The 12,500-nt window shown below is 44.1% G+C and overlaps 1 protein-coding gene across 1 annotated transcript in view; it reads right to left on the bottom strand.

Annotated features, from left to right (window-relative positions):
* The window catches only part of mtss1lb (MTSS I-BAR domain containing 2b), an 86,336-nt gene that overhangs the window by 4,822 nt on the left and 69,014 nt on the right, over nt 1-12,500 (bottom strand). Inside the window, 8 exon segments of the mRNA XM_080426310.1 lie at nt 1,377-1,559; nt 4,082-4,156; nt 4,887-5,017; nt 5,020-5,177; nt 7,418-7,515; nt 7,667-7,774; nt 9,529-9,686; nt 12,397-12,471. Coding sequence (XP_080282436.1) covers nt 1,377-1,559; nt 4,082-4,156; nt 4,887-5,017; nt 5,020-5,177; nt 7,418-7,515; nt 7,667-7,774; nt 9,529-9,686; nt 12,397-12,471 — 986 coding nt within the window.

Here is a 12,500-nt window from a genome sequence, read left to right as displayed (position 1 = left end):
TATAGATATAGGTAACATGTATCCAGGTTTAAAGAAAACAGAGAGACCTGCGCACTGATTAGGGAATGAGAATGCATTTTGACTGGTGTTTTTATTTTCGAGATGATCGATGCGAAATGAGAAAGTTCAGCACCGTATTGATGTATTTTCTATTTTTATTTTGAAATTTGATGTAAACCACTGTATGGCTATTGTGTAATTCCTATTCCTGTATCTAAGTTGTTCTGTCTGATGTGATGTTTGATGTTAATTCTCCTGAATGTCCTTTTGTTAAACTTCCAGTCATTGGCCATGGGGGGTGTAAGTGGAAAGAAGGTTATTTTTTGATGTTTTCTCTTGCAAACTGTTTATTCAATATACCTGGTTGCGGAAGAAGTTAGATTCTTCCGTGGGGGGAAGTTGTGTGGTATCTGAACAGTGTGCAAGTTAAAACATATTAAGAAATGATACTATACTAATCTAAAGTCAGAAGAGTAATCATGAGTGAATGCCTGGTGAATGTGTGAATGGGCTAGTTCTAACGTAGCAACACCTGTCACTCTAACAGCTGAGCCAAATGGCCATTGCGTTGTTGCTCTTATCTATAGAACATACCTTATATGGCTATTTAGAATGGCTTCTTTAGTAAATTGCCTACTATAAGAACAGTGTGAGATGTTTGTTTGAGATGTGGTTGTGCCCAGAGGGGGCTGCTGGAGAGGGCTCTCTGCCCTGGATTCTATGACGATGCTGTACTTGGATGAATCTGAATAAATGAACATGGAAACATGGGAACCCTGACGTCCGTCTTCTCTTCTATTCTCCTCCACGTCATTATTACCACCAACAAGCCTGCTAACCTGCAGTTTAGGGCCTCATAATACACGACATTGGTTTCCTTCATCTTGGCTCACTAACACAACTACAGCTAAGGACAGCAAAATTGGGACAACCACACACACTTCTTTGCTATTGAGTGAGGATCACTGTACCGTAAGTCAAAATATGTACTAGTCTAGTACAGGCCCGTAGCTGTGTGCCGGTATGGAGCTAGTTCTGAAGAACCGCTCATCCGATGGACCACAGTTACATTTCGCTTCATTCGCGGGTTACGCCTGTCATTCACCATGCGTCATTTGCATCGCGTCATTTGCCTCATTTGTATAATCTTACATCCATCGTGTCATTTGCGGGTGGCGACCGGTGTGAATTTGCACTGCACTTCTTTGGTGTGTCAGCAATACACGCTACAATGTGTAGGCGACAGGTTGAGTGGTTCTTGAGATATGCGAAGGACGGACATAGAGACACACACATTCATACACGCATTCAGAGATTTGTGGAATTTATAGATAGATGAAGCTTAATTTTTCACTCATCATCAACATCCTGATCACCTTGGCAGCTATGGTTGCCGGGGTCATCCTGGGTCTCTGTCCATCATCAGGGTGAGGTGCTCCAGCATAACCCTGGGAGCCTGGCGATGCTTCGTTCTCCCTCAGCCTATCCAGAGGTTCCTTCCTCCTCTGAACAACGGCGGCAGCCACCGGCTGCTCATATTGACCTGCCTTGGACCAATCCTGAAGGAGTGCGCAGGGTTAATAACCAGGAAAGTAGTAGGAAGAGACAGTGCGAGAGACTTGTCCACTATCCAGCAGTTTGAAGCCCTTCATCTGAGTGTAGAGTAGGGGGGGGGGGGCATTTTGGATGGGTTCTTTATTGAGTGCCTGAGTGTGTGGGAGTGCTTGAGTGTGTGGGAGACAGTGCTTGAGTGTGTGGGGGACACTGGTTTTCCATTGGTCAGCTCTCTGTGGCCTGTTCTGTTTTAAACTAATCTCCAGTCAGGAGATTGCAAAGCAGTGAGTGAGACGGGAAGGTCGACAAAATGCATTCACAGTGACTGGGCACACGTTAGGGAAGCAAAGCAATGGTGTGAGTGATAAGCAGATGATAAAAATGAAAAGAAAAGGAAAAAAAACAAACAAAACAAAAACAATGTCGTTAATAAGCGTTAAATAAAATAAAATAAAATAATAAGTTTCAAACGAAACGAGAGAAGTCGTGCAAAGAAAAATGAAAGCGAATGGAGAACAAACCTTCCACATAGGAACCTTTGAATGTGGGAAAGGAAGAGCTGAATCCAGGGGAGCTATAGGGTGGGGACGCAGGTACAGGAAGAATGACAGAGAGAGGTCTGGTGGAGCCAGAGTGAGAGTGAGCAGGGCGGAAGGTAGCAAAGGACGGGCCAAACTGCGGAACGAGAGACAGAGTCAGGTCATCAGAGACAGAGAAAAGACGGAGAGAGATTCTATGCTTAGAGAGGTGGTGGCTGGGGTCTTCACACACATACCAACAAAGTGCATACTGTTCCTACACACACACACACACACACACACACACACACACACACACACACACACACACACACACACACACACACACACACACACACATACAGTACACACATGCACACGCTCTCTCTCTCTCTCTCTCTCTCTCTCTCTCTCTCTCTCTCTCTCTCTCACTCCCCCAAATTGAGAAACAAAAGAAAGATTAAAGCAGAGAGAATGAAGAGGCAGATCTACATATACATTTCCCAGAAGAGGCCTTAAGTTTTGCTACAGTATGTTCTATAAGTAGTCGCTACCAGCCATGCATGAAAATTACTTTCCACTAACTGGAAAGGCAAACTAGCTCCAGAAACAATAATAATATGTCAGTACTATAACAACATTCAATCTATGTTGATGTTAAAAAGATGATGGAAAATGACAAAGCAGTTTGCAGTCAATTTCCTATCGACTGTCTACAGGTAACTAGAGACAAATGCAACCAGGTTTCCAGAAAGTGGCAAACTTGTTTCCTGTTGCGCTTCACTTTCCCATGCTATAGAGAGTATGCACATGCGTAACTTTTCCACCGGGACACACCCCCCTCATCTAGACTGAGTGGCAAGACATTGAACAGCATGGAGCAATGGAGTTTGGAAGTGCTCGTTGGAAATCACTCAACAATCCTGCGTACCACCTGATTCTAAATTGCACTGCAATGCAGGAGGCAGCAGGATGTTGCGTTTTTGAAAACGAGCGCTTCCAAACTCTGACACTTAGAAAAATAATCTCCTGCACAGAATTTATTGACAGAAAGTAGCTCATAACATGTCTCTATGGTGGATTTTTATGAAACAAAAACTTTGCAAATAGAAAGAGGATAATTCAAGTTTCCGTACAGCTGCTATGTTGGTGAGTTTAACGTTGTTTAATACAATCAGATAGGACTTTTCTGTTTGGATGAATGGGCTGTCAAGGCCAGAAAGACGTTTTTTTTGCCACTCAGTAGGGCGTTCCCGAATAACTTCCGGGTACGATGATGTCACGCGCATAGCCTCTATAGCTTTGTTTGATTGGCTTGGCTGCAGATTTGAACTGGAAACACATATGACACCTTCATATGTGATTCCAGTTCAAATCTGCCGCAGAGCCAATCAAACTAAGCTATGGGAAAACTAACCGGATAGCTGAGTGGTTAAGGTGCGTACCACGTAGGCTCTGATGCCTGACAGCGAGTCCAGAGTTAAATTTCCGAGCCCAGCAGACCTTTGCTGCATGTCACTCCCAGACTTTCTCTCCTCGTTTCCTGTCTCTCTTCACCGTGGACAATCAATAAAGGCAGAAATGACCAAAAGATATCTTTAAAAGAAAAATTACCGGAACAGGAAACAGGTATGCCACCTCCTGAAAACCCCGGGACAACAATCATGCACAAAGCCTAGTGCTAGTTGCATTACATGGCAGTATTTAATTATCTAGCGTAGCTAGATTTAAGCGTTACAGTACGTGTTCCTGATCTGGGCATATCAGTGGATTTGGGATCTACTGGGAGTCATTGAGGCAACTTTTCAACAGCCTACCCAACCAACCTGCTAACATTTAGAGTCATTCAAATGAATTGTTTGTAATGGTCTCGAAGCCATATCAGAGCACTGCTTTTTCCAACGTGTGGGTCTCAGGGTTTTAAAATGACACCATGTAGTTTCTTAGCTGGTTAAAAGAAAACAGTAAGCAATGCCATAACAGTATACTGTAGGAGTTAGAGCCCTTACAGTGGTGGGGGAACTGCATTCGCTGACTGACTGACATGTCTCGGAGGCCTCTGAAGATGCTGAACTGGTGGACTTCTACAGGAAAGAAAAGGGAAAAGAAAGAGGGAGAGAGAGAGAGAGAGGGAGATGGTGCAAAAGATGAGAAGAGACACAGACAAGATAGATAGATTGGCATTGTATAATACAACATAATACTGTATATCACACAGCGTGCAACTGTGCGCTGTGCTGTGGTGTATGAAGTTAGAAGCGCGTGCATTTATGCATTTATTGTTATTTTACTGCTACCATTACATAATATGACAGTCAGCAGTATCTTTCTTTTCTCTTCTTTTCGTTGCGTTTCATTGTGTGACTACATAAAACATGAACAAGAATTGCATTACTAACCATTAGGCATGTAACAATTTATCGTAAATCGATTAAAATCGATTCAAACTGGTGGCAATTTAAATTGATTTAATAAAAAAATGATCGCAATGCAAACAGCAGAAAAAAAGAAATTACAGGATCTTTGTGAGAGAATTTATTTTTAAAAAAAATCAGTCATTCGCTACTGTATTGAGAAGAGGATAAGAGAAAACACAGTATTATAAAAAAATATATATATAATACTGGATTTGTGTAAGAGTGTTTTCGGTCATTTGTCTGGAAACAAATTTTGTATCGTGAACCTAGTATCGTGATTCGAATCATGAGTTGAGTGAATCGGTACATGCCTACTAACCATGCCTGTGTACATACTGTATTTGCACATGTATCTGTGCGAGCACGTGCATTTTGCATGCACACACTGGCGGCGTACCTGGCTGGTGATGTCGGAGGGCATGGGCGAGGGGGGCTTGGAGTAGACGTTGGCGTCCTGGGAGATGAAGCCCGAGTCGTGGGAGGAGACACTGCTGAGGCGGTGGGCCGCCACGCCCCCCGGAGGCGGGGGGCTGGTGCGGGGGCAGGCTGCTGCGGTAGCGATAGGAGGAGGTGGAGGGACGATGAGGAGGTGGTGGGGGAGTGGGGCAGGGAGGCCCCGCCGCCACCACCACCACCACCTCCTCCCCCAGAGGAACGGGACGCACTGCTGTGGGCGCTGTTTACACTGCTGCAAGGGGGGGGGGAAGGGGGGAGGGGGGGGGGGCGGGAGGCACGATAATGGCGACACGAGCGGAAAGAGGAGTAGGGATGGATGGATTGATGGATGGAGGAAAAGAGGAGGAATGAAGGAGGGGAGGTTGGGCAGGGAGGGACGGACGTGTGCAGTTGGAACACAAGAGCGGGAGGTCAGGGATGTGGGAGATGGCGGCCCGTATGCAATAAAGGACACGGTTTAAGGGAGACAGACGCCATGAGACGGCGGGGGTGTCGAAGTGACCGAAGGTTCATTAATGTTGACGGTGGGTGGACAAGTGTACCGGATGTTATCGGGAGGAGCAGCATATAGGGCCCATGCCAAAGTTCATGATCGGATGAAGGATGGTTTACAAGATGAATCAAACATTTGTGAGTGGTGGGTGGGGGTGGGGGGGTTTGGTTCATGATGATGGGTTTGGAGGCCGCGTATGGCGGGCGAGCATTTCACCGAATGTGTCCGTGTTGATGATTGTTTTTAGTAGAATAAGGCCGTCGTGCAATGAAGCATTGAAGTCAGACATCAGTAACATTAATTAAGAGGTCAAAGCAGCGAACGGAACATAGACGAAAAGAACAATAATCCCAGCACAAAATTCAAAAGAAATAAAACAGAAAGAGGGCGATCCGAATGAATGCACACAAACAACATGTAAAGAAAATCCACAGAGAGAAAGAGGGAGGACATACACAAATACAATACAGGGCAGAGGTGAATGAAAGATGAGCACAGAGGGTGTGGGGAGCAAAATGGCCGTCAATGTTTGGAGTTGGGGTGTGGAGTAAAAGGTGGGTTGAGAGAGGAGGGAAAGAAGTGGGGGAGACAGGTGGAGAGAATGTGAGGGTCAAAGGGCATAAAACCATACACACGATGCAGGCAAAGGGCTGTGAACCAACATGCTTTGCCTACAGTACAGAGGGGTACAGTCAATGCTATAGTACATGCAGGTACTACAGTATATACTCTAACACAGAGGCAGATATGCACATGCACACTCACACAATCTCTCTCTCACACACACACACACACACACACACACACACACACACACACACACACACACACACACACACACACACACACACACACACACACACACACACACACACACACACACCAGAGCATGTGAGCGGAGCGGAGCGAGGAGTGGAGCGACGCGATTTTGATGTGAGCACGGAGCTGGTTCATAAAAAGGTTGGAGCGCTACTCAGAGCGAGGACCGCCTGCCGCTCCAAGCCGCCCCGGCGGGGGCCGCGCACCGAATGTTTGAGCATGCCCGGTCGCACGGACTCAGAGACACACAGACATACAGCAGTGCACAGCGCACCGAGATTTCCTTAGAATTTCTACTTTCTTTTTCTTTTCTTTTTTTTTACTGTTGAGCGACCCGGTTTGAGCGGAGCATGGAGCGAGAGGTGCGCAAATCAACGTGAGCGACGGGGAGCGGAGCACGGGGGGAGTCAACGTGAGCGAATAGCGAGTGTGAAACCAGACCCCTGGAGCGCCGTGCGGCATTTCCACCCGCTCCGCTCCGCTCACGTGCTCTGACACACACACCTGCGCACGCGCAAGCACACATATCACCAACTACAGCCTTGAGACAAAACATGTTTTACACCTAGCGTATGTTCTGGGTTCAATAATTAATTTAGAATGATCTATGTTAATAATCATGTGTGTGCACATGAACAGTGAAGAGTTGACGGGTAATTATGCTTGTGAAGTTATGTTGTAAACTTTACAAACGGTTGAAACCAACATAAATAAAAGATTAAACTATTATTTTAAAGAATAAAGGATGATTAAGTTTCCACAACATCTCTACAAAGGAACAAAGTTAAACTCAAGGCTCTGGAGGTTGTACATTAAGCGTGCACTGACAAGTTAACCAGTTAAACCACTGACAGTAAACGGTCTGCAAACCCAGGACAAGTGGACAACAGTTCAAATGGACAGACAGACCAACAGACAACAGTTCAAATGGACAGACAGACCAACAGACAGTAGGACTGACAAGACAGGCAGAGTGACAGACATCACAAGAGGCACCTCTTTCAGACAAAAGAAAGAAACCAAACCATTGTCTGATACAGTATACCTAATTGAAACCTTTGAGTGTGTGTGTGTGTGTGTGTGTGTGTGTGTGTGTGTGTGTGTGTGTGTGTGTGTGTGTGTGTGTGTGTGTGTGTGTGTGCGTGTGCGTGTGTGTGTACCTGCACATGCTGCTCTTGCGAGAGCCAGAGCTGCTTGGTGAGGAGGGAGGAGTCTGGTAGGACCAGGTGTAATCTGAACCCTTCAGATCCTTAATCACCTGAGAGAGAAAGACACACGTACTATAGATTGCAAGATAACATGGTGTGTGTGTGTGTGTGTGTGTGTGTGTGTGTGTGTGTGTGTGTGTGTGTGTGTGTGTGTGTGTGTGTGTGTGTGTGTGTGTGTGCGTGTGCGTGTGTGTGCGTTACCTGTTCACTGGCAGGAGGCAGTTTGTGAGGATCAGTGGTCAGCACAGTGAGGTCATCTATAATGGCCTGGAGGTGGGTGATTTCTCCCAACATCGCAATCTCTCCGTCCTGACAAAAAACATGAAAGAGAGGTTCACAACACCTTCCTCTTATTCTATCTACCCCTTTTAATCCACATAAGACCTGCTTTTTCTTTACATTTAGTTTTTGCTTTATTCACGTGGTGAACAATGAGGTATTATCAATCAATCTTATTATATTGTCACTGTCATCATTACAATCTTTTTTATTCTAATAAGGTCTTTAAAATTATAATGATTATCACTACAAGCTATTCTATTTTATGTTATTACACAGCTTGGTTGAATGCTCGATTGTGATTGGTTAGTCACTGCATTCAGCGGCTGTTATTTCTCAATAGCTAGCCCTAGCGCGTCTGATATCTGGTCTAGAGGTAGTAGTCTAGTCAATAGACCAAGCACCATATCAATCCGCAGAAAGAAGTTCGGTAATTTTTTATCCTTTAAAGTCAAGCCTAAATGGTATTTCGCAATTATCTAATCTCCATCGTATTTTAGAGTGAAACAGGGTATAGGCGGGATATAAAGTTGAGCAGAGACCTGACTTGAATGTTGAAACTACACAACAAACTACTGTAGGTATAGTGCTGATAAAAATATAAATCAAGAAACTGCTTTTCTCGTCTCAATGTTTTCAGAAAAATATTTTAGTGTACAGTTTAGCAGCACAGCTGCCATGTTGGATACAGCAGATCACTGCCATTAACTGCATAAAGCATACAGCACGCAGAGCCGTCTGGGAGAAATGCGGGGCCCGGTGCGAAGTCGCGTGTTTTGGGCGGATATTTCCGAGTTTTTGGTGGTTATTTGCGGTTATTTCTTTTTATAACTCTTAATAAATGTGATTCTGTTCACTTGGCTCCCCCAAGTGCGGGGCCCGGTGCGGCCGCACCGCTCGCACTACCCTTCCTGCGGCCCTGACAGCACGGCCCTCTGTGTGTCTGTAGCATAATGGATCTGGGCTCTGTGTGGAATACTGATTGATGGGTGGATGTCACAATACTACTGGTTTGAACTGGTTGGTACATGCTGACATAAGCACGATTTTTTTTTTTTTACAATAAATAATAAAAATATATAATAATCAAAAAACTATACATATATATATATATATATATATATATATATATATATATATTAGGGGTGGGACGATATATCGATATATCGATATATCGCGATACTTTCTCCCGCGATAAATAATCGATATCCTGCCGAAAAATATCAATTTTTTTTTTTTATGAGTTTGTGATACGTTGTGTTTCCTACTCTGTATTTGTGTAATGATGATTTTGAACTGTTTGGTGCTATTTTATGTGTTTATTAATTGAATACAAGGACTATCGTGATATATCGTTGGTGAATTTTCATGCAATATATCGTGATATCGCAATATATCGATATTTTCAGATATCGTGATATATCGTTGGTGAAATTTCTTGCAATATATATCGAATATCGTGATATCGCAATATATCGAACATCGTCGAATATCGTGATATATATTGTTATCGTGGGCCTAATATCGTGATATATATCGTATCGTGAGGTACCCATATCGTCCCACCCCTATTATATATACACATATATACATATATATACATATACATATACATATACATATATATATATATATATATATATATATATATATATATAGCCCACTTCCATTAAACTTCATCCCTTGCCCAGTTTTTACTGCCTCTTCCAACCTCCCTGCCCCTTTCCTAACCCTGCCTGCCTCCTTCCATTCCTCCCCCCATCCACCACCACCACCCGTCTCACCACCACGGGCTGGAGGAAGCCAATGAAGGTGCAGAATCGACCCCTCTCCTCCACTAGGGCCCGTCGAACCGCCTGCTTCTCCGTCTCCTCCATCAGCAGACACATGTCAGTCACGTCCTGCATGGCGCTGTCCACCTGGGGCTGCAGGTCCACTCGCCCTGTGTGTGTGTGTGTGTGTGTATGTGTGTGTGTGTGTGTGTGTGTGTGTGTGCGTGTGCGTGTGCGTGTGCGTGTGCGTGCGCGTGCGCGTGCGTGTGCATATGGAAATCCAAATTGGGTCAGAGTCACAAAAATAAGAGGGGAAGACAGAAATAAAGAGCAGAAATCAACATGGTGCTATGAGTCCCCCCCGTTTACCCATGACCCATCATTTCATTTAAACCATTGCTTTACACCATGAGAAAGAGAATGAACAAAAGACCACGCCCTCTGGAAAAGTGTTTGGACAATGACACGTTCCTTTGACATTTTGGCCTGGTAGCTTTACATGCAACGATGTTCTCAAATGAAAACACTGCCACATAAACATGGTAGTTTTGCTTTGGTTTGGCTATGTTGTTTCACATTCAAATGCCAAAACATAAAACAAAAAGTTCTGCCGTCCAAACACTTGATCACACCGTAACTAATATGAAACTGGTAACTATGTGAGACAGACGAAGATGCACATACAGAGTGTGTACAGAGTCTGAGTTCAAACTACACTGATAGTTAGAGAATCCTGAAAATACAATTAAAGCATTGTAAAGCTATTTGCAGTGTTACAGCATGCAACAACAGACACCGAAGATGTCCGCAACAAAAGATACTAGGGGGAAAACAACAAGAGAAAGTGAGAGAGAAAGGAAGTAGGAGGAGGAGGAGGGAGTGCGGGGTTGGCGTGCGAGTGGTAAGAGCCTGCAATGCCTGCATCCAGAGCGGCTCTAGGAGTCATGCAGGAGTCATGGAACACGAGTAAATTAGTCTGAGATGTTTACATCATCATGCATTGTCGAGGCTGCATGTTCGCAAACTCGGAGAGATAAACAAAATGTGGAAGTTGACGCTATAGTCTGATGTCATACCGAGAGACGGAGTGAAAACAGTTGTGCTGTGCACGCAAGTACAGTGTGCCAAAAGACACACCGTATTTGTAAATGTATCTGTATTTTATCTACCTTTTAGTAAATGACACATGCACTGATTCAGCAATTTTAGCTTTGTGTATTTTGTTTGTTGTCGTTTCTGCGATCACCAATCCAAAGATCAATGATGTTCGAGAAAATACAGAATACAATGGTGCAGCTATAGGTAGGGAATTCTACAGAAAGAAGAAGACTCCAATGGCCAAACATTCAAACAGCAATGATGTCAAAAGTAAGAAATAAAGAGAGAAAGGTGGCCGAGTGTGGGGTGGGACAAGGCGCAATAAGCTGATACTTACCCTGGATCTCTATAGCAGGTGACAGAGATAACAGACGCAGAGGCAGGGAGAGAGAGAGAGAGAGAGAGAGAGAAAGCAAGAAAGAGAAAAAGAGACAGAGAGAGAGAGGAGGTGAGACAGAGATAAAGTAGAGCGAGAAGGAGACAGATGAATTGAGGAACAGGGATACCAAAAGGGGAAAAAAAGGAAAAACGTTATAGGGAAAGGGATGTAGGGACAGATACAGAGAGAGAGAGAGAGAGAGAGAGAGAGAGAGAGAGAGAGAGAGAGAGAGAGAGAGAGAGAGAGCAGGAATAGCAAAACTGTTCAGGTTAGTATAAGAAAGCCATCACAAGACAGCCACAGTGCAGACTGTTAGCGCAAAATAACATTGCAACCAAAACCATCAATAAACATCCCTGTGACAGACATCTGTATACATACAGTATGTGTCAGTGAGACACACTGTGATACTGCGAGTCATTAAGTCTCTAACTATTAGGGTTGCAGTCAAATGGGAACAGAATATCTCCTGTTTAAATATAAATATATAATAATACAGTGAGCAAACCAGTACATTCAGAGCACAAAGGATTAATGTTAAGGATTTCTTGGGACATGTACCGTATATCAAAGTGTAATTGAAGGCATAGTTCCTTTAGTTACCTACTGTACCCAGTCTGCAACATTTGGCAGCATACATGATAATAAAAGGCATTCTAAAACAGCTGCAACGATAAATGTGTTCAGAACCCTATCCACAAGACCCAAAATTGTTAAATCTGCCCAGCAACTGGGTGGAAACAGCTTCAAAAAGGAAGCACCACTAATTATTGGTCGCTACATCACTGAGTGAAGTGTCTGAGGACGAATGGGGGAAGACTTGCTGTACCGGTTGTTGCCACCAGATGGCGGTATGATTCTACATCACATACTTTGACTGAGCTTTATATAGTTTGTGAGTGTATGCGAAATCTTTTGCATGTTTTTATCATGTTTTTGCTGCGTGTGAATGTCTGCCTCAGGGACCAAATCACGTACATGTGATCTCAACTGTGCTTCTTTTTTAGTGCAGTACCTGTGATGATGTGAAACCAGGATCCTCTCCAACAACCATGCACATATTGATCTGTTTCACTGATGCCTACAGTAGGTACTGTGTGTCTCACACTGACTGTACACATTGATAAATAGCATGAACAGCATGGATATGGAGATGATAGCTCTCAGAATGGTCATGAGGCCAAATGCTTTGATCATTAAACTTGGTCTTCCTAGAAATGCTGTCACTGGTTGGCCAGACAGAGAACTGCGTGAAACTAGGAGGAAGGAGGTAGGTAGAAAACAGAGAGAGAGATACAGAGAGAGAGAGAGAGAGAGAGAGAGAGAGAGAGAGAGAGAGAGAGAGAGAGAGAGAGAGAGAGAGAGAGAGAGAGAGAGAGAGAGAGAGAGAGAGAGGAATGTACCTTTGCGTGCTTTCTTCTGTAATTTCATGGTGTCAGATGATTTCTTCTTGATCTCATGGCGTGACCTCTTGTACTCTGGAGAGCAGAGGGAGAGACGGGGCTGA

The sequence above is a fragment of the Gymnoscopelus braueri genome (genome assembly GCF_963280865.1).
Source record: "Gymnoscopelus braueri genome assembly, chromosome: 1".
Taxonomy (NCBI): Eukaryota; Metazoa; Chordata; class Actinopteri; order Myctophiformes; family Myctophidae; genus Gymnoscopelus; species Gymnoscopelus braueri.
The sequence above is the reverse complement of the archived record's forward strand: the minus strand, read 5'-3'. Positions and strand labels throughout refer to the sequence as shown.